Raw genomic sequence first — 21972 nt, forward strand, 5'->3', positions numbered from 1 at the left:
GAACACTTTGTTTGCCATCAAGTGTTATGTATCTCCTTCTTTCTAAATGGGCTGCAACTCTTTATTAATCCTGAACACCAGGTTTCATTAGAGGATTTCCAGAACTTTTCATTTCATAACGCCATATTTCATAATTCCTCAAAATAGTTATTTTTGCTAAACGTTCTTGTGAAACTTGTTGAATCTTCATAGGCGTTCCAGAGCTCTTCTAGAGTTCCATTACTCTAGATTTCTTCAGAGATATTCCAAAACTCTTTATTTCTTTATAAGCATTCTGTAACTCCATAATGATTAATAAGAGGTCTAAAACTATTTCTACATTTTTATAAGTGTTCCAGAAATATTTGGTTCTTTATAAGACTTTCCCATCACCTGTCCCTGGAGTGTGTCTCATATCCAGTTCTGTAAACTGTGTTCAAGCCTTTTGTTTGTTATCATAAAATGATGTCCTGATGCACTGATACAATTGTTTTGTGGATGCACCAAATCTAAAATATTTTTGATACATATTTTTTTTTCTGTTAAATTTATTTAATAATCTAATATCTGTACTATCCCTGGATAATAGAAAAGTTATTTCTATCATTAATGATATAGTATTTATTAATTACAAATAAATTAACAATATATGATACAACTTTATACTTTATTTAATTATTTATTTTACTGGACTTCACATGATACAAAAATATTGATCACAGTGTATTTCCTTTGTGAAGGTTCAAAATCACTATGCACAAAAAAGAAAGAATTTTTTTTAGTGGCAATAAATTATATAGAATCAATATCTGACAAATAATGAGTAAAAAAAAAAAAAAAAAAAAAAAAAAAGATGTAGAAAATAATACAGCTCCAGCCTCTTTAAAGTTCGAAGTAAGCTCGCTCCCCTGTGTCTGATATTTGGGGCTACAATCAAAAGTCTTTATTTTTTTATTAAACGAGTCCCCATGTGTTGATTTGCTAGTCCGTGCTAGCAAAAGGGAGTCTGATTAGCAGCAGGCACCATGAAGGCTGCTTCTGTTAGCATCTCTGCGCTTCTTTTAGCACTGTTAGCTGCTAGGTTCGCGTGGGCTAATCCAATCTCCTCCAGTAGTTGGGGATGCAGTGACACACTTCCTCGCTGAAGTAAAATCCCTCCTCGCACTCTCGCTTTCTGGGGTCTCCAGGACATGGCAGCCGGTAGCAGCTGAGAAAGAGAAAGAGAAAAGACAGGGATGAGTTTCAAAACACCAAATTGTTGCATTACCAAACCGTTGGTCAAATTTTATTAGTTTTCACCGCCTCCCTCATTGTATTTGAACTTTTCCTGAACCTAAACTATATACGCTATATGAGCAAAAGTATTGGGACACGTGACTTTCCAGTCACATGTGCTTCTTCCCCAAGGTTTTACAACAATTTTTGGAAGGACACAATTGAAACGTCACAATTGAAACGTCTTTGGATCTTCCCTTCACTTGAACTCAAACCTGTTCCAGCATGACAATGTTGGTGGACAAACTCAGCTCCATGAAGATCTGCCTTACATGGAATGGAGTAGAAGATCTCCTGCTTGGAGCTCTAAACCCTAGTGAACACCTTTAGGATGAATGTGAACGCTCACTGCACCCCCAGGCCTCCTCACCTTCTCACCTACAGTAGCTGAATGTCTTTTTAATCAACCCCTGACACCTGACCATGAGATTTTTATGCGTTCTTTGAACATCCAATTCTACATTAAGTTCCTATTTACTCTTGATAGAACCTTTTTGGAAGATGTTCCACTAGATTTTGTGGAGATTTTGTGCTTAATCAGCTAAAAATATTTGAGGGTAAATAGAGAAATAAGGTGGCATTTGGAGTCAGAATAAGCAGAACCTATTTTTCTTGGTGAGAATGCGTCTGACTCTATGGCATCCGCAAGCACTTTCATTGAACGTGGAAAAAAAAACCACGGGTGTAGACTGACGCTGTTCCCATCTTCATGATCGTTAACTAAAGACATTTCTGTGGTTCTGTGGTTTACCTTGAATAGGATCTAAAATGTTATTAATCTGTGAAGCACAGATGAGTGACATGTGCAGATTTATTATACACACACACACACACACACACACACACACACACACACACACACACACACACACACACACACACACACACACACAAACATACACACACACATTATCAGCATGTGGAAATGTGATTGAAGCCTTTAATATATTTCCCTCTACTATAATGATGGTGTCCTGCTCAAATAGAGAAAAATCCAAAAATCCACCTCAATGAGTTTCGTATTAATCTTTGTGACAGCCTTTAGTGATGCAGCGGTGCTTTAGTGATGCAGCGGTGCTTTAGTGATGCAGCGGTGCTTTAGTCTGCCCAGCTTTCTATCCTCACTCTTTAACTACATTTATGGTATTTGCCAAATAATCTTATCCAGAGTGTCTTATCTCATTACACCACCGAGCAGTTGCGGGTTAAGGCCTTGTTTAAGCGTAGCAGAGGTGGGATTTATACTTATGACCCTCACATAACGTACAAAATCTTAAATCACTGCACTGCTATTTACCTCTGTACAATCTCAACATGCTGCTCAGACAGATCTGCTTTCAGAGCAATTATTCACATGCTTATATCAGCACAAGAGCCTTCATCATCGTCAACATCATCATCACTATCATCATCGTCATCATCTTTATCACTATCATCATCACCATCATCATCATCTTTATCACTATCATCATCACGATCATCATCATCTTTATCACTATCATCATCACCATCATCACGATCATCATCATCTTTATCACTATCATCATCACGCTCATCATCATCTTTATCACTATCATCATCACCATCATCACTATCATCATCATCACTGTCATCACCATTATCATCTTCACTATCATCATCATCATCACTATCACCATTATCATCATCACTATCATCATCATCATCATCATCATCATCATCATCATCTTTATCACTACTATCATCACCATCATCACTATCATCATCACTATCATCATCATCTTTATCACTATCATCATCATTATCATCTTCACTATCATCATCATCATCATCACTATCATCATCATTATCATCTTCACTATTATCATCATCACTATAATCACCATTATCATCATCACTATCATCATCCGTATCATCATCATCATCATCATCATCATCATCATCACTAGCATCACTATCATCATCTTAATCACAATCATCAACAACATACTAATCATCATCATACTCATCATCATCATCATCATCATCATCATCATCATCAACAATCTTCATCATCATCTTCATCATCATCATCATCACTACCGCCACCATCATGGTGGCGGTAGTGATAATGATGATGGTAGTGATGATAATGGTAGTAATGATGATGATAATGGTAGTGATGATGATGATGATGATGGTAGTGATGATGATGATGATGATGATAGTGATGATGATGATGGTAGTGATGATGATGATGGTAGTGATGATGATGATGGTAGTGATGATGATGGTATTGATGATGATGGTAGTGATGATGATGATGATGGTAATGATGATGGTGATGATGATGCTGATGATGATGGTGATGATGATTGTAGTGATGATGATGATGATGATGATGGTAGTGATGTTGATGATGATGATGGTGATGATGATAATGTTGATGATGGTGATGATGATTGTAGTGATGATAATGGTAGTGGTGATGATGATGATGATGATGATGATGATGATGATGATGATGATGGTAGTGATACTCACAATTTTCACCATTATAATTGTTCTCATAAAATCATTATAATCCTCATCATCACGATCATCATGATTCTACTGTATTGCAAGTTTCTTTTATAAATGTAAAACTGATATATTTTGAATTCTATATTTTGTGTGTCTGTGAGGTCTGGAAAAAAATTACTCGCTGGATCATTTATTTCTACTGGATCTAAATGGATCTACAGTACCGCAGAAAGCACTTTGTTACGTACACAAAAAATAAATATAAAAATATGTGAATATTCCAGAGTTCAATCCTGAACCACACAAAGAACAGGCAAGCAAATAAAGGCAACTCAAAATCTCCAGCAGATCAAAAACAAATGTAGAGAGAGTTTAAGCAGATGTTCCTCACTTCGAGCAGTGCAGTTCAACCCTGTTAGTTTCGCAAAAGCATTTCAGAAGAAAATAGTCTGATTCCACGGCCTTGCAGCCGAGACTTCAAATGTGTTCAGCAGGCCGTTGCTGTGTTCCTTCATTTTCACAAAAATTTCTCCTGTTGTTCTTCCTTAACAGCATGTGGCCAGCTGCAGCCAATACACACACACACACACACACACACACACGCACGCACACACGCAAGCATACACTTACTACTGACTAAAAAGCTTTGGTAGATTAAACCCAAATGGAAAGAGTTTAAACAGGTGGTTCTCACAATCAACATTCGTGACTCACTTAATCATGAAGGAATTTAGCTACTGGCCAGGAGCAGGTGTGTGTGTGTGTGTGTGTGTGTGTGTGTGTGTGTGTGTGTGTGTGTGTGTGTGTGTGTGTGTGTGTGTGTGTGTGTGTGTGTGTGTGTGTGTGTGTGTGAAAAATCCTTAAGTCCTAAACATGATTTCTCTTTTTTCAAAATGACTGCGACTTTAAATAAGACTGACACACAGGCCACACCTCCTTCACTAATACTGACAGACAGGCCACACCTCCTTTACTGAAACTGACACACAGGCCCACCTCCTTCACTGAAACTGACACACAGGCCACACCTCCTTCACTGATACTGACACACAGGCCACACCTCCTTCACTGATATTGCTACACAGGCCACACCTCCTTTACGGATACTGCCACACAGGCCACACCTCTTTCACTGATACTGCCACACAGGCCACACCTCCTATACTGATTTGCTACACGAGCCACACCTCCTTCAATGATACTGCCACACAGGTCACACCTCCTTTACTTATATTGCCACACAGGCCACACCCCATACACTGAAACTGACACACAGGCCACACCCCCTACACTGAAACTGACACACACAGGCCACGCCTTCACTGATACTGCTATGCAGGCCACACCTTCTCCACTAGTACTAACACATGTCACACCTCCTTCACAGATATAGCCATGCAGGCCACACCTACTTTACTGATACTGCTATGCAGGCCACACCTCCTCCACTGATACTGACACACAAGCCACACCTCCTTGACACACCTTGACTTTTCATTGTCTTGATTACAGGTAAGTCTCTGATTCTGGTACGTGCGCCGAGGTTAGTACATTCAAGATTAAGACTTAGTCTGAAGCGAAACCCCTTGAGTCTCACCTGCATGTTGCCGGCTGAAACCTCCTCCCCCGGAGAAAGCACTTGCTATGAGACTCGTTACACTCGCATGCACACTTGGTGCGGTTGAGTGGGTGAGTGCTGGGACACACTTTGTTGCAGCTGCACTGGCACGTGTCCTTGTTGAAGATGTGATGAGGGCTGCAGGATCTCGGCTGAGTTTTACAAACACACTGACAGGTGTTCTTGTCCAGGTGACGTTTCGGCCCGCAGCCCGCCGTCGTCAAGTCTTTTCGACATACACAACGACACGTCTCCTCGTCCAGCTCTTTGTTGGGACCGCAGAAGTCCTGCTCGATTGGGTCTTTAGAGAGAAAAAGGAGAACAAAGCCAATGTTAGCCTGGTGTTCTCACAATGAACATTTTTTTTTCTAGTTTAGTTTTTAATATAAATAAAACATTATAACAAATAACACAATTGTACAGGACGTCTTTGTATCTGCGGCATTAAAATGTCCCTTCACTTGAACTAGGAGACCCAAAACCTGTTCCATCATGATAATACCCCTGTGCACAAAACCAGCTCCATGAAGATCTGCTTTCCATGGGATGTTGAAGTAGAAGATCTCCTGCTGTAGAGCTCAAATCCACAAATCTCCATAAACACACTCAAAAATATACCCCCGACATTTTCATCTCCATCTCGATCTCCATCATCTCCATTATCTCCATCCTCCCAGAAGAGTAGAAGATTATTAAAACAGAAAATGAGGACTAAATATGGAATGGGATGTTCAAGTAGAACATAGCAATCGTATGCTCAGGTGTCCACAAACCTTTGTTCATATAAGACACACAAAAATACAAATAAAGAAAAAAAGAATGTAAATAAATAAATATAAAAAAATCTTCATTTAAATGATGTAATTAAAGCAGCAACAACTAATCGATAAAATCGTTAATAATCGATACTGAAATTCGTCGTCAAAGAATGCCGTTATTGATTTGTTGGGCTGCTCAAGTTTTGGGTTTGCGTGACGGTAAGAGAACACCGGCACTTGGGAAAATGCCAGACAGTACAGGGTCAACCAGCAGCATGAAAAAGTGTGCATCCCAAGTCATACAAGGAGTGAGAGCATTTTATATTAAACGCAACAAAGAAAACTGTACCTGAAAGTTATGCAAAGCAAAGCTTGTGTGGCATGAAAGTACCACAGCGATGCACATGAAAAGAAAACATGAAGGTGAAACATCAGCACGGTGAGTAAAAACTCTATAATCCTCATCATGTAAAAATGGTGTAGTTTAATGAAGTGATATTGTGTAAACTGTGTGTAAGTTCGGCGAATGTCGCACTGGATCTGGATCTGACTCCCGAGCATCAGGTCACGCAATCGGTTTACCCGCGACATCGTGATGATTCGATTAAAACATTTAATTTATGCATATATCATAATTATTATATAAAATGTAATTAGTTATATTCTAGATGCTTATATCTTCACAACTGAACAAAAAGTGTTTTTTTTAAGCATGGTTGTCAACTTTGCCATCTGAAATTATCATTTAAAATCTTTCATATTGTATTTTTATTTTATTTTTCTTTAACAGAAAGAAAAAAACAAACGAGTGAATTTGTTCAAAGGAGAAATCCGGCAAGCTTTAAAATGTCATAATGAAATCTAGTTAAACTTGCTATCTGTCTTTTGCATTTTATAAACTACACTTTTACATGTAAATACACTGAATTCGGCTTCTATATAGTTATAATAAACAAAACAGATTACATTACATTAGATTACATATACACACACACACACACACACACACACACACACACACACACACACACACACACACACACACACACACATATATATATATATATATATATATATATATATATATATATATATATATATATGTTATATATTATATCTCATTATATTTATATACATATAAAAAGAGGAACAACGAGAAGCGACAAATCCAGTGCAATGGGAAGGAACGTGTCCTGTTTGTGATTCATGACGTTTTAATTGACTGGATAAATAATCAAGTACTGCCATAAATATCCACATCTGCAACGAAGATCCACGACTGCACGCGGGGCCAGTGGGTTTATCATTAACATTCCTGATAAAGTGGTTAAATCCCATTTCATTATTCGGAGGCATAAACATTTTTAGATGGTGTGTCTCTTGAACTCTCGTACGCATTCACAAATACAGAGAAGTGCACTTTTTTCCGACATCATAAACAGTTTAGCATTCCTGTAATGCTCCTCACTGTGAAAAGCGTTCCCTCCAAACTGTCCTCCAAACAGATGTTTGTCTTTTAAATCTGGAGGCAGACCAAACATGATGTCTGCTTTGTGTTGTTGTTGTTTTTTTTGAAGTAAACACAATACATTGTAGTGGCAGAGACGCAAACTGACACGAATAACTGATGAATCTGATTCTAGGGTTTCACATTTACAGCTTTTCTCAGTTGCTTTGGAGCATTTCTTTAATCATCCTTAATATTTGCGAACCTTTAAGTGCATTTCTCGAATCAATTTATACAAACTGCTACACATTGGATTTCTTACAAAAGCTATGTGGAATATCGATTGCGAAAGACCGAACAAGATTCACACTTTCACTGTACAATTGTCTGCTTATCGATTGTTTATCTTCATGTTAATCAAAATATATTGTACTGGTTCTCACCTGAATAGTTTCAACCCCCAAAACATCTCGGCATCAGTTCATTGAATGCAAAATTGTTAAACCAGGTGTCAGAATGTGTCAAGTTCACATTTCTTTTCAACTTTTCTTTTGTAAATGTGTACTGAATTAATAAATTGTGTGTGTAAATCTTGAACGTCACTAATAAAGGCGAGTGAAGGGCATCAGATCAACCAATGATCGCCCAGTTCTCTAAAACAGGTCAAAGGTGAATCTTGATTTTCAATTGACAACAGACAGCAAGACACAGAGTTACAATTTCTGAAAATGGACGAACAACCAGGAAACTGACAAACACTAATACAGTAGAGTAAAAGTGTGAATCCTGTTTGATCTCTGTCCAATTTCATAGCTGCTGTACAGAAGAAATTCAGCCTCTTTTTTCAATCATTGTAATGATTCTAAACAGGTTCTCCTAACAAACAAACTTACTCATATCAGCAATTTTGTAATCTACAAATTGAGAGAGCCTGCTGTACAGACAAGTTTCTAGAATATAAGGGGTTATACAGGGTCATCCAGGCTTCCTGACCAATCAGCAGTGAGAATTTGTCAGCGGAAGAGACAAATCGAAAGACTTTTTTAATAGGAAACTGCATGGAAGTACAAAAGGAGTACAAGCAAAAAGGATTCACTTCCATTTACTGCACGTATACACATAATGTACGCTCCATATATGGAATTCTCCATGCTATGAGAGGGAAAAAGAGAAAGATTGAGACAGATTGATGAATATGACTCCAATGCGCACTCCAGTCTGCTCTCTTTATCTGATCCTGAAAGTGCACTGCTACTCTGAGGGAGTATCCGCCATCGCTGTTTACCGCTACGTGCATATAGAAAGCTTACAGCTCCGCTGGAATGATGGATGATCGCTATTACGAGCTGTAAGCATGTGTGGTAAGGTGAGAGCGTTGCTAGCGTGAGTGTTTGCGAGTACGGTATGTGGAGGGCAGAGCTCCTGAGACAGGGCTGAGAACTGAGCCGTGTACGAGATGTTATCAGATCTTTTTTATGCACTTGTGAACAGGGATGAAATCGAGCGCCTCGATCGTAACATTGAAAACATTTAGCAGATTCATTTCGTTTGACCTGTCGTTATGATGTATAATTCATGTACGCTGAAACAGTGTGGTGAAATGGTCCAGGGGCTGAAGGAAGAAGGTGTGACTTCTAAACAGACCACGCCCACTAAAGGAGGGACAAACCTAAGCTATGGAGAAGGAGGCGTGGACTCCATGTACACATTTGTAGGTCATAAGAAGTAAACCTTGACTTCTGAGACATTCAGCCTTCTGTCAAAATAAAGAAGGTGTGGCCTTTCTACCTGTCAATCCTAAATTGTAGTACTATAATAATAAAAAAGTTTGCGGGCACCTGGTCATAAATACGGTATGTGCTTTTTGAGCTTTCACATCCCACATTTAGTCCCAATTTGCTCTTATAATTTCCTCCACTCTTCTGAGATGTTCCACAAGATTTTGGAGTCTGCTTGTGGACATTTGTGTTCATTAGACACAAGATGTTAGTAAAGGCGGGTACTGTGATGTAGGTGAGAAGGTGCGGAGGTCTGGGGTGCAGTCAGCGTTCACATTCATTCCAAAAGTGTTCAATAGGGTTGAGATCAGAGCTCTATAGCAGGAGATGTTCTACTCCAACCCGTGTAAAACATCTTCATGGAGCTGGCTTTGTGCACATTGTGGGCATTGCCATGCTGGAACAGGTTTGGATTTTGAAGTTAATGTGAAGAGAAAATTTAATGGTACTGCATCCAAAGACTTTTGATACAATTGTGTACCTTCAGGTTTGCACTTACAGTTTGGAGAAAAAAGCACATATGGCTGGAAAAGTCAGTCAGTCAGTCAGTCTGTCTGTCTGTCTGTCTGTCTGTCTGTCTGTCTGTCTGTCTGTCTGTCTGTCTGTCTATCTATCTATCTATCTATCTATCTATCTATCTATCTATCTATCTATCTATCTATCTATCTATCTATCTATCTATCACATAAGGCATGACCCCACTACAGAGAAAAAAACAGAGAAGAACATTACGGGTGAGAAAATGAGGGAAAGAGAGAGAGAGAGAGAGAGAGAGAGAGAGAGAGAGAGAGAGAGAGAGAGAGAGAGAGAGAGAGAGAGAGGGGAAGAAAACGGAATTATAAAATATAAGTGAATATGACTGTGTGTGTGTTTGTGTCTATGATGTATTGATGAGTTCATGCCCCCTGCCCTCGCATTACCACACAGGAGCAGGGCCTACCAGGTTCTAGGGTTTGCTAAATATTATGGTTCCTAAAGCGTCAGTCGGCACTTGCAGGACTCGAGCAGTATTATTTCAGGTCTGCTTTGTTGACACGTGCTGTGCACAGTCACGTCCCCCGAGGAGCCCCTGACATGTTTGGCTTTCGCGGTTAACGGTTTCGAGAGACGCAGTAGTACACAGCCCAGACCGCGTTTTACAGTCGATGGTGTGTGTGTGTGTGTGTGTGTGTGTGTGTGTGAGTTCGAGCGTGGGAAGTATGTCGAATGCAACACACGTTTTTAACACACACAGATCGTAAACACGTGCGGTTGCGCTTACCCGAGTGCTGCCGGGGAAAGAGCGTGTCAGGAAGAGCCACACATCTGCATAAGCCATTGCTCCAGCTTTGGTTCTTCGGGCATGTTTTATTCCGCACATGACATCTGCAAAAGAGGGAAAAAAACAATTAGCCATGACACAGACACTCACAGAGTAAACAAAATGGGAAAAGACAAAACAATTCTCCTTTTTGTTGTTTTTTTTTGCTGCACAATTAAATAGGAAATTAATTCCTAACTTTTAAACATATATTTTTGGGGATTTCGAACCTACATGGTTGTGATCTGGATGCTTGTGATCTGGATTTTAGCCAAGTCTACCCATAAAATGACCATTAATGATTTCAAAAATTTATTTCTCTTAAAAAAAAAAAAAAAGCTTGTGGTCATGGGTTTGTATTAGAAATGTGTAAAATATATAATAGTAATTGGAACTCTTGATGAAATAACTCGTGTTGGTTCGGCTGGCAGGAAGAAGAAGAAGAAGAAGAAGAAGAAGAAGAAGAAGAAGAAGTATCAGCCTATAAATATAGGCTCACGATAAATGTTTAGAATTCAATCAGTGTTTGAGTCATTAATATCATTTTATTAATAAAACAGTGTGCTGAGAGTCACATTAGAGTCTTTTCACATCAACTCAGTTAATTAGGCAAAGATGAGAATATGAACATAACAGTCATAATAAATCGTATTTCTTTTGCAAAATTAAGTACATTTGAAGGTAAAAACATTTGCAGTTTTACTTAAGTGAAAGTTTAGTTTTACTGGGGTCATATTTTACTAGAGTGGATCTACTTCAACTCAAATACATGGTTTGTGTACTTCCTCCACCACTGTGGGATTCCCAGTGGATCTCATGAAACAAAATATTACCATTAGAGCCCAAAAAACAACACGTCAATTAACTTCAGTGGGCTCAAAGTGTCCCAAAGGTACAGGATTGCGATGCTACAGGGGGAAAAGGAAGCTCAGTGGTTAAGATGTTAGACTTCTGATCAGAAGATTATGAGTTCAAATCCCAGCCACACCAAGCTGCCACTCTTAAGCCCCTGAGCAGGGCCCCAACCTCGTAGCTGCTCAGTTCTGTGATTGAGATAAATGTCGCTCTGAATAAGGGAATCTGCTAAATACCATAAATGTAAATGATTGAGTTACAGCTTTACCTCTGACTCGAGACTCCTTCCTCCTTACAGAAAACGTTACCATATCAATGATTATACAATTGAAAACTTTCTTAGCCGCTTTCAGTTAGCCGTAGCTAATGTTCTGTAGTTATTTGTTACAAAAATATGTGGTATATTTTACCTACACTATTGTTAGTGAAGAGTTTCAGTCAACAATTTGAACATTTTTTATTTCTTTTTTGGTTGCACTCAAATCATTACATTCAAATCATTACATTCATACATCATTACAATCTATGCGAATGTACAGTATGAATGTACAGAATGTTGTATACTGGCATAGCAAATAATCAACTTGAAAAGTGAAGACATTAGCGAGTCAAAGGTTGCAATCGATGTCTGGCACAGCAGATGCGAGTACACGAGTCACGCTCCAGGTTTTTTTTCTCAGGGTCACAGTGTAACAGCAAACCCAATTTGAAAACTCTGGCATGAGTAAAAACAGGTGTAAAAACCACCGAGAACCTTCAGACTGCAGCTCGAAACACGTGTGGAATGGGAGGTTAAAAAGTTACGTCAATGAATTAAATGCCAAGTCACACTGTAATCTAAGAGCCTTTTAGCAATTTATGTCCATCCCAATTACTTTGGCATGTCTGGCGAAGGAGCCGAGGCCAAGAGACAAGCTCCAGAAGCGGTTCCGCACCTTTAAAACGAAATAACGTGGTTATTCCTAGCCATGTTCACAATAAGTTTGGTGAACATGGAACAATAACTCTTCTTTCGGACTGCATCGTGATGCCATCAAAGTGTGCCTGCGACTCATTAAACTTCACAAATTCATTTCCTACTGTCAAAAAAAAGCTTAAACACATTTACATTGATAGCATTTATTAGACGCCCTTATCCAGAGCAACTTACATTCATCTCATTGTCCAGCAGTGGCTGCTATGGCGAAGCTGTGATTTGAAGCTACGAGCTTACAAACTTACATTTCTATGCAAATGAATGAAATCAGTGCCTTTATTCAGTTCTACATTCAGCTATGTAGCAAACATTAGCTAATTTAACTTTAGCATTCAATTAGTTACTTAAGGATTCTTTCAAGTTCAAGCTTAAAAAAAAAAGGTGAGTTTAAATAGAAACTACTGCTTAATATTTCAACCTAACATCTATATTAAAATGTCCCATTCATCTTTCAGAAAAAGCCAACTGCCTTGTTGTTTGAGATCTTAGCTAATTATAAGTGTCACCCCATAAAAAGCCTAGTTGGAAGCGTCACCAAAAAGGCTGCTAAAAAGAAAAACTTTACTACAGATGTAGATTTTTCAGTAAAGCCCTTTGGGCACAGGAGGGTACTGAAGAGATAAGTGGGACTAATGCTTCCTAGTTATGCATATAAATTACTAGAGGTCGACCAATAGTGGATTTTACTGATACCGATAGCAGGATTGGATCGTACTTGCCCATAACCGATTAATCAACCGATTGATATTAAAATAGATACTGGATGAAAATTAAACAAAAATGTGAAAAATAAATTAATATATAGATTTATATAATTATAAAATATTAACAATAAGTATTAGATAGCGCTCTCCGTGCAGCGTGCAGTCTCGCGTGTAAAAACAAACAGCACGTGGCATCAGCGATTCGCCTCAAGAGACCTCTTGTAATAACAGAGGACCTATTTAGAAGCTCTTGCAACGGACGCAAGCCGAAAAACGGTATCGGTATGGATACTCGCCGATAGTTCCAGCAATAACTATCCGTGCGGATTTATCGGCAAAACCAAAGAATAGGCCGACCTCTTCAAACTGCTTAAAAAGTCTGGTAAGAAGAAATCCTGGTCACCAAGAAACAACACTACAATTCTAGTTCAAGCCAAAATACGGATTTAAAGAAATGTTGATCCAGGAATTTCTCCTGCTTTGTTGGTCGCCAAAACTATTTTGTGTAAGTAGCCAACACTAACAATGCAATGGGGTTTAACCCTCAAGTAGAGTTTACTACTTAGACATTTAGTAGCTTTCATAATGCACTGTATCTGTACTGGTGGCTTGTGGTTGCCCAATAATTCAGACACCTAGTAAAACCCTACTTCTAAAAACAGAGATGTCCTAGCTGGGTTATCTCAATCCATCCATCCGTCCATCCGTACATTCGTCTAAACATAAATCTTGATCTCCATCTCCAGCCATATAAAGCCTGTCTGCACCTACTGGGTGGTAAGAGCAATTACTTTCACCTAATACAAATTTTCTTCTGGCATCTTCTTGATCAAAAATGTACCCGGATGGAAAAGCGAGACCACATGTCTGCACAGCCCTTCGTTGCATCAAGTTTTTTTTTTTCTTTCTGTTGTATTCAGGCAATAAAAATGATATGGAGCATACAAATCATGTGGCCTGGAAAAGCAGAACTGCAGGACTAGGTCACTTCCGAGTCAACTTTGATTCACGGAAACCTTCTCTTCAGCATTTCATTGGCACGAAAATGACAGATCGAAACATCTGGTAGAGATTGAACTGCGGCCCTGCCAACCTTTGTGCTTTTTACGCAAGAGTTTTGCTAAAAACTCACCAAAAGATCAGTCGTTGTTTCCCCCAAGTAAAAATGGCACCTGAACCAACTAATATTTTAATCCCAAATGATTGACAGCTGCCTTGGGGTTTGGAACTATAGGAAAAGAAAGATTTTAGAATGAGGGAATTGGAATAAACCTGTAACTTGTATCTGCACTACTCTCAGAGCTGCTGTTTTAGAAAATTAATCAACACTCGACGACCAATCAGAATTCAACAGTTATTACAAGATTTTTATCACAAGCAAAGTTATATGCCCAAAACATTAGTTGAGAGAAATTAGAAATAGAAGATATAAAAAAATAAAGAAAACAAGAGAAGATATAAGAAAATATATAATAATTAAGAGGTATTTATCATTAAAAATATATATTTAGAAGTGCAAAATGGAAGTAGAAAATGTAACAGACACCTAGAAATACATCTGTTTAAAACATACATTTGTATAATACTTCGCTTAGAGAAAAATACAAGCCATAAATATGGACCACTTTGGAGGTCCAATATCGGTACGTTTTTTTTTCCCATTGTCAGTGCCAAAGCGATGGGAATGCTGGGAAATAGATGCAAGATTTTAAGCTTCCGATCAGGAGGTCATGAGTTCAAAAACCAAAATCACCAATGCTTTACAGATCTTGGTAAGCTGGAGTCAGAGCGCAGGGTCAGCCATGATGAAGCATACATGGAACACGAAGGGTTAAGGGCCTTGCTCGGGGGCCCAGATGTGGCAGCTTGGCAATACTAGGACTTAAACCTCCGACCTTTCAATCAGTAACCCAAAGCCTTTACCACTAAGCTACCATTGTTCCAATTTATTCTGGCTTATAGTATTATATCACTTTAAATCAATTTTCCACATGTGGTGCCAGCGCTAGAGCTGCTAAAATAGCAACATAAAAGCAGTGTAATCTGGTGCTTTGCTTTACATAACTTTGCTTCAAAGCCAGAAACAAAAAGCCGTGCTAGACATGTCATCCTTCATGGGTCGATTTCATGAACAACATTTACCTAACTGAAAAAAATTAAGATCTAATCTGTACATTTCTTCACTAAGTTAGACTTATTACTGTTACTGTTCGGTTCATAAGAGGTAAATCCAGATGTTCCAGATTTCCCTTAAGCAGCTCTACAACACCTTACTCAACCCCCGAAATATGCGTGAAACATGCTTATGTATTCAAAAGACTGCTATATAACTCCACAGCTTTATCCATCATGGCCAATAACAATGGAGAACAAGGAGAAACACATCTCCAGACCCCCAACTGCAGCCTCGTGATTTAATGCACTTCCACGGGGAGTGTTGGTGTGGAATTCAGGGAGAAAAAAAGCAGCGAGGTGATAACTTTATGGTAATGAATATGCGTGCGTGTACAATCAATCACTGTATTTGCTCTCGAAGGCGTTGCACTCAAGTGGGTCCACGGGGCGAAAGGTTGAGCTATGAGTTCCTCTATAGGGCCTGACAGAGAGAAAGTGCAAAAAAATAGGAAACAGCTTGTATACAAATACATGAATATTACTCAGAATTGGCAGAAATGATTAAAAGCTTTAATGTGACTCTAAGTGGAGTCGACAAACCGAGTTTCTTTTTCAGATAAAACTACAGCAACACAATAAGTCCTGTCATCTTTTTTTGAAATTCCACTTATGATCTCTATAAACAATTTTAGTTTCAGGCAACGCATCCCAACTTCAAGAGTTTGTATACGAAGTGGTATCAAAAAGTTTCGTGACTAATGATGTAACTGGTGCTTTCTGACCATGTGCATTACCACGTCTGCGAATTCATCACGAACAGCAAGTTAGAGCAAAGAGAAAACATGAAATTCTGCAGGAAACTGGGCGAATCTGCCACAGAGACATTTGACATGACATACGAGTCTTGTCTTCGAGGTGTTTCGAGCAGCACATGGAAAACTACATGAGATCAGGAAGACCTTTAACCTGTTCAACCCCTGAAAACGTTCGGCAACTTGTGCATAAAGATCGTCGGAGAGCAATCCACATGATCTCACTTCTGTACCCACCCTACTCGCCAGATTTGGCTTCTTGAGACTTCTCCTGCTTCTTGAATATGAAGATCCAGCTCAAAGGTCAGCTTGACACTGTTGCGTAAATGTAGATAAATCAAGTACTTTCTTGTAAACAGAGCGAAACTTTTTGATATCACCTCATAGTACTTTAAACAATTAACAAAACTGGGCAAAACTCTTGTGTGTAATTGATATAAATCATCATTAGCAGGACATACGGTTGTGTATGGAATATGGCTGTTGGTTGACGCAGATCGTTTCTACTTCAACTATGCATATTTTTATCCTGAGTGTTGTTTTTTTCTAAAGTTTTTTGTTTACTGGTTTGACATGTTACATTACTTTCTTAATCCATGTTCATGTGTGCCGCCAGGGTCCCCAGTCAGAGCCTTTTTATAGCTCAGTTAATAGAGTGGAGGACTGTAGAGGTTTACACAGAGAACTACCTAAACTGTCTATTAAATAAATAATAAATATGGTACGTTGATTTAAATACATAAATAATTGTTTATTTGGAAATATATGTGCGTGTTTTACAATGTACAGTTAACAGATTTCGTACTGGAACCATAAAGAGACGCCATTAATAAAACATAACATTGTACAGGAATCTCTTTTGTTGTTATGTAAAAGTTTCACAGCTTCCAATAGGTGATTTCTATTTAAAATCTGCCTCATTTCAGGTTATAGCACATCAACAGCATGAGTCAATTCTTATCATTTTGAATTTTTCTGAACCTTTTATAATTTCATATCCTTTTTCCCAAAAAAATATAAGATTTCAATTCCATTTTGGTGTTTAGATCAACAAACAGTTGTGGACAGAAACAAAGTAAATGTAATTCGTTACTGTACTGAAGTATCTGTACTTTACTGAAGAATTTCAGTTTGAGGAGACTTTTAATTTAACTTCACTAAATTTCAAAGTTAAATATTTTACTTTTTACTCATCTACATTTTGTGAAATCAGTCGTTTCTTGGGAAAAAAACAAACAAAACGGTCAAACACGCAGCGAGTCACCAATCAGGGTCGAGCACACGTTTAGTTTAGAACTTGTTTTGATTGGCGCTTAGTGTATCTACTGATCACCATCATACAGTTCAGCATCACTTCAACAGCAAGCAGAACATTTAGAGAGGAATAAATGATGAAGAAACTCCAGACTTGAACTCGACACAACACACGTGACCTTAATTATGTGATTTTTTTGATGTAGTTGAAAAGAAGGTTTTGGGCTCATGATCATAATAATAGAAATCAATCAGTTGTTGTGCTCCAACCCCACACCCAGTGTTCCTAAGCAAGGCTAAAACTCCTTCATAACCCTGACCAAAATAAAATCTTTCCTAAATATTTATCGAAAGGAACGAATGATAAATGATACAAGAAAGAGTTTCCTGTACAACACAATGTGTGACCAGTTTTAGTACGAGAAAATTTTTTCTCGTCTGTAAAACTGTAGACGTTTGTGCCCTTGAGGTAATAATAAAGCAACAATGAGTGCTATTTGCGGTTCAGACATCAAGCCTCCCTCTTTTCGCTGTCTTATTTATGACGTCACGGATCAGTAGTGCATTGTAGTTTCAGGACCTGAGATTTGTGAATGCTGTTTGCCTGGCTCGCGCAAATAAAAGACGTGGACGCGACCTCGCTAAGAGCATTTAAACACGAGCAGTCTGGTCGGATTTAACGACAGTGTTTTTAAATCTTTAATGAACGTCTACATGTGGTAACATTCTTTCACTCCAAGTAATAAAAAAAAGGAAAACAGCTCCCAAGAGAGAAAACAGAGCTTTACCTCGCAACAAAAAAAGGAAGGAATCGAATGCAACAAAACAGTAGTAAAAATGGTGGAGTAATTTTTTGGAGGAAGTAAACAGGCAGGGTGGAGTCTGAAGTTCTTTTCCTGTGTTCCATTCAATATGAAGCGTCTTATATATAAATATAACAGTTACAGTCCACCTTTGATGATTCACAGTTCGGAATTTGCGGCTCGAAAAAATTTGAGGGTTCTCATTTGCGACCTTAATAATGCAAGATGCGGATTATTGTGAAATATGTGGGAATGTTCAGGAACGTTAGGAATAACATTTTAAACTATGCATTTGGTCAAATAATCTATATTATTATGTTTATAAAGTGACATAATGTGTAGATTAATTTCCTAAAATACCATAATGGCATTGGGGGTCTTCGGAACTCGCGGGGGTTCTTTGAACGTAACCCCAGTGAGTTTTGGTGGACCACTGTATAATATATTATATATATAAATAAATAAAAATTTTTTCCCCTTAAAATTTTTTTTTCTCAGTTTCATTTACATTTATGCCAATTGCCCTTATGCAGCGTGACTGAGAAGTGAAGGTTTAAGGGCCTTGCTAAAGTGCCTGGCATTGGCAGCTTGGTTTGATGGTGCTGGAATTTGAACTCATGACATTCTGGTCTGGTCTGGTGGTGGGAGAAGAGTACATCCTGACATCCCAACTTATAGTACAAAAAAAAATGTAGCAGAAAACCTTAAAATTAGTAACATTTTTTGTATCGTAAAATCTTATAAATGCTAAGTCAAACCGGGAATCTGGAAATGATTATAACTGACATGCGCTCGGAAAACAAAAGATTGTGTGTATATGTAAATACATGTATATATTATTTATGATATTTATATAGATTTGTATACACTATATGGGAAAAATTGATTGGGACACTTGATTTCTTCGAACCATATGTGGTTCATCCACAAATTATTACCACAAATTTGCAGGCACACCAATGTATCTTTGAATGTGGTAGCATGACATTTATCCTTCACTTAAACTAGGAGACTGCTTTCAAAATGATAATGCCCCTGTGCACAAAGCCAGCTCCAAGAAGAGCTGCTCTACATGAGTTGAAGTGGGGGATCTCCTGCTTTTGGAGTTCCGGAACTACTGAACAACTTTGGGATGAATCTAAACTCTGACTGAACTCCAGACCTCCTCACCTTCTCACCTACATTACTACCTGACTTTACTAACACCCTTGTGTCTGAAGGTAAAATCGAGTGATCTTCCCAGAAGATTGGAGCTTCTTATAACTGCAAATGGTGACTAAATGTGGACTGAGCACATATGATTATTATGGTTTTTATCTTGTTTACAGCATTTTCCGTAAATTATTATTTCTGATGCAAAAAATGGATGATATGGTTGATACACACTCAATAATACTAACATTACATACAAAAATCTGCTATTTATCTTTTATTGCACATGAAATTGAAGTTCACTCCTGCCTCCTGATGCTTAGCACCACGTGTGTGAAAGTGTGTTTGTACTAAAGACTTACACCCTGCAGAGACCGGGGTCGGATGTTACAGCTCGAGTTACAGGTTCACCCTCATTAATCTCCCTTTACTACAAGGTCAAAGGTCAGGGCCGGTTGGCACGACCCCAGGCAGGGCGAGGAGTAAACTTCTAAAGCACGCCTGCCTTCATGTGTAGCTTTCACTTCTATTCTCCAGTCCTATCTGTCCGTCCCTGCCCCGAGCATCCAATCAGCACCTCCAACAGCACGGCTGATGTATGACCCGCCTGGAACAGGCACTCACGTGAGGTCACACCATCAAAGCTTTCCGAGCAGCGCCTGCAGTCTTATACACACTCACGTCTTTGAAATGGCGATTATAATACAACAGTGAAGCACTATGAGGATCCAGTATATGTGAAGATGTTTCCACAACATATACGTTGGCCGAAGGGAAAATTCCAGTCAGCTACCTGTTACTTTGAGTGCCAGAGAAATTGTTGCGAGACGATACACACAATCATTATAAATCCATGTTGCACATGATCTACTTCCTGTATTGTTTCTTAAGTCCTAATAAAACTTGTTTACATCTTATTCAGTTTATAAAACCAACTTAAACTTTTATGAATTTGAGCTAATACTTGAGCAGTGATGCTTGAAAGTTTGTAAAACCCTTGTGAAATTTTCTGTTCCACATTAATTTTGACTCAAAACATCGCCAAACTTTTGCACAAATCCTAAAAGTGTCCCAAAATCCCCCCAAAAAAAACCCAACAATTATACGTGGGCATATATTTATTGAAAGAAAAAAATTATACATATATGGCAAAAGTATGTGACCCTTTACAATTGGCAGTTAATTTAAGTGTCAAATTAAAGTCCATCTGTTTTCAATCAATGGGATGAAAATCAAGTGTAAGTAAATGCCCTGTTTTATTTAAAAAACAGGGATCTATCATAGTCTAATCTTCACAACACGTGTTTGTGAGAATGTATCATGTCATAGACAAAAGAGATTTCTGAAGTTGTTGCTTTTAAGGGTGGAAAAGGTTACTCTAAAGGTAAAATTTATGTAGAAATATAACAATTTCTAAAAGGTTCTCAGACTTTCAAGCACCACTGCACCTAAAAGAACTAAAAATCAGTTGCTAGTCACTCGGGAAATATGCACACTAGCTAATAAGAAAGGTTCATGATATTTCTTGCTAGCTAAATTTTTTGATGCACACAATGTAGAAGAATTACAACAAATCATACAAATAAATGAGACGTAACGTAAAATTCCCACCATTTGTATACTGTATGTGGTTAAATTTGCCAGACCTGTTGCTAGGCAGCTAAGAGATAGAGTAGCTACGTCTCAAACAATGATTAATATAAAGATAAAAACATGTGGGCCATTTTGTCTTAAGAAAGAAATCAACAATGGTGTGGTCATCAAGATCATTTTTCTATAACAATCTATAACATCGGAAAGAGGTTTATTCTCTCGTTAAACTTCCCAACAGTCACAATTCATTGTTTTCTGTTTTTTTTTTTTAAATATGACATCATACTTTTAATTCATTTATAGCTGCGGTTAATGATCTAGAATTTCTTCGAAGCAGGTTTTGGTTATCTCTTATGCCAGATATAAACGAGTTGAATAAGACAGTAGAATGCAGCTATCTGTGCTATCTGAGAAATGGCAAAAACGTTACTGAAAATTATAAAGAGCCGACACTGAAGACTTCTTCTAAAAACATGGAGGAATAAGCTACAATTGAATCAGAGCTTTATAGCAGGCTACATAAGATCTTCTACCTTTAACCCATGTTAAGCAGATCTTCATGGAGCTGGCTTTGTGCACAGGATTGAGCATTGGCATGCTGGTACAGGTTTAGGTCTCCTAGTTCAAGACACCCTGTACAATTGTGCTAACAAATTTGTGTTAATATTTTGGGAAAGAACCACATATAGCTGAAAAATGTTGGTATGTAATACTTTTCTCTTTATAGTGTATATAATGAAATATAACCAATCAGAATCCAGACATTAACCACATACACTTAAATATGCAATCAGTTATTTTCTGAATTCTTAAAAACTGAATTCCAGTGTTATGTTCATGTGGAATCTTGAAAAAAGACAATCAGTTTATATATTATATAAAATCTAATTTGCCTTAATTGCATTAGTTTGTGCTAACTGATGGAAATAAACCCTGAATTCCAAACCTGCATGGATTTTACTTGGCCTGCTTCGTGAAAGCCGTTGTTCACTCCCATTTCAACACCGAGCATCTTTTGGTTTTCGCAACAAACTGACTCCAAGTGCAACGAACTGACACGGACGTAATTATA

The 21972-nt window shown here is 38.1% G+C and overlaps 1 protein-coding gene across 1 annotated transcript in view; it reads right to left on the minus strand.

Annotated features, from left to right (window-relative positions):
• Window positions 1-627: 627 nt before the first annotated feature.
• vegfc (vascular endothelial growth factor c) overlaps window positions 628-21972 on the minus strand; it is a 65381-nt gene continuing 44036 nt past the window's right edge. Inside the window, exons 5-7 of the mRNA XM_083538789.1 lie at window positions 10598-10701; window positions 5333-5654; window positions 628-1186 (exon numbers count right to left, since the gene is read on the minus strand). Coding sequence (XP_083394915.1) covers window positions 1072-1186; window positions 5333-5654; window positions 10598-10701 — 541 coding nt within the window. The 3' untranslated portion in view covers window positions 628-1071. The remainder of the gene's footprint in view (window positions 1187-5332; window positions 5655-10597; window positions 10702-21972) is intronic.

This window comes from Silurus aristotelis, assembly GCF_946808225.1.
Source record: "Silurus aristotelis genome assembly, chromosome: 4".
Classification (NCBI taxonomy): Eukaryota; Metazoa; Chordata; class Actinopteri; order Siluriformes; family Siluridae; genus Silurus; species Silurus aristotelis.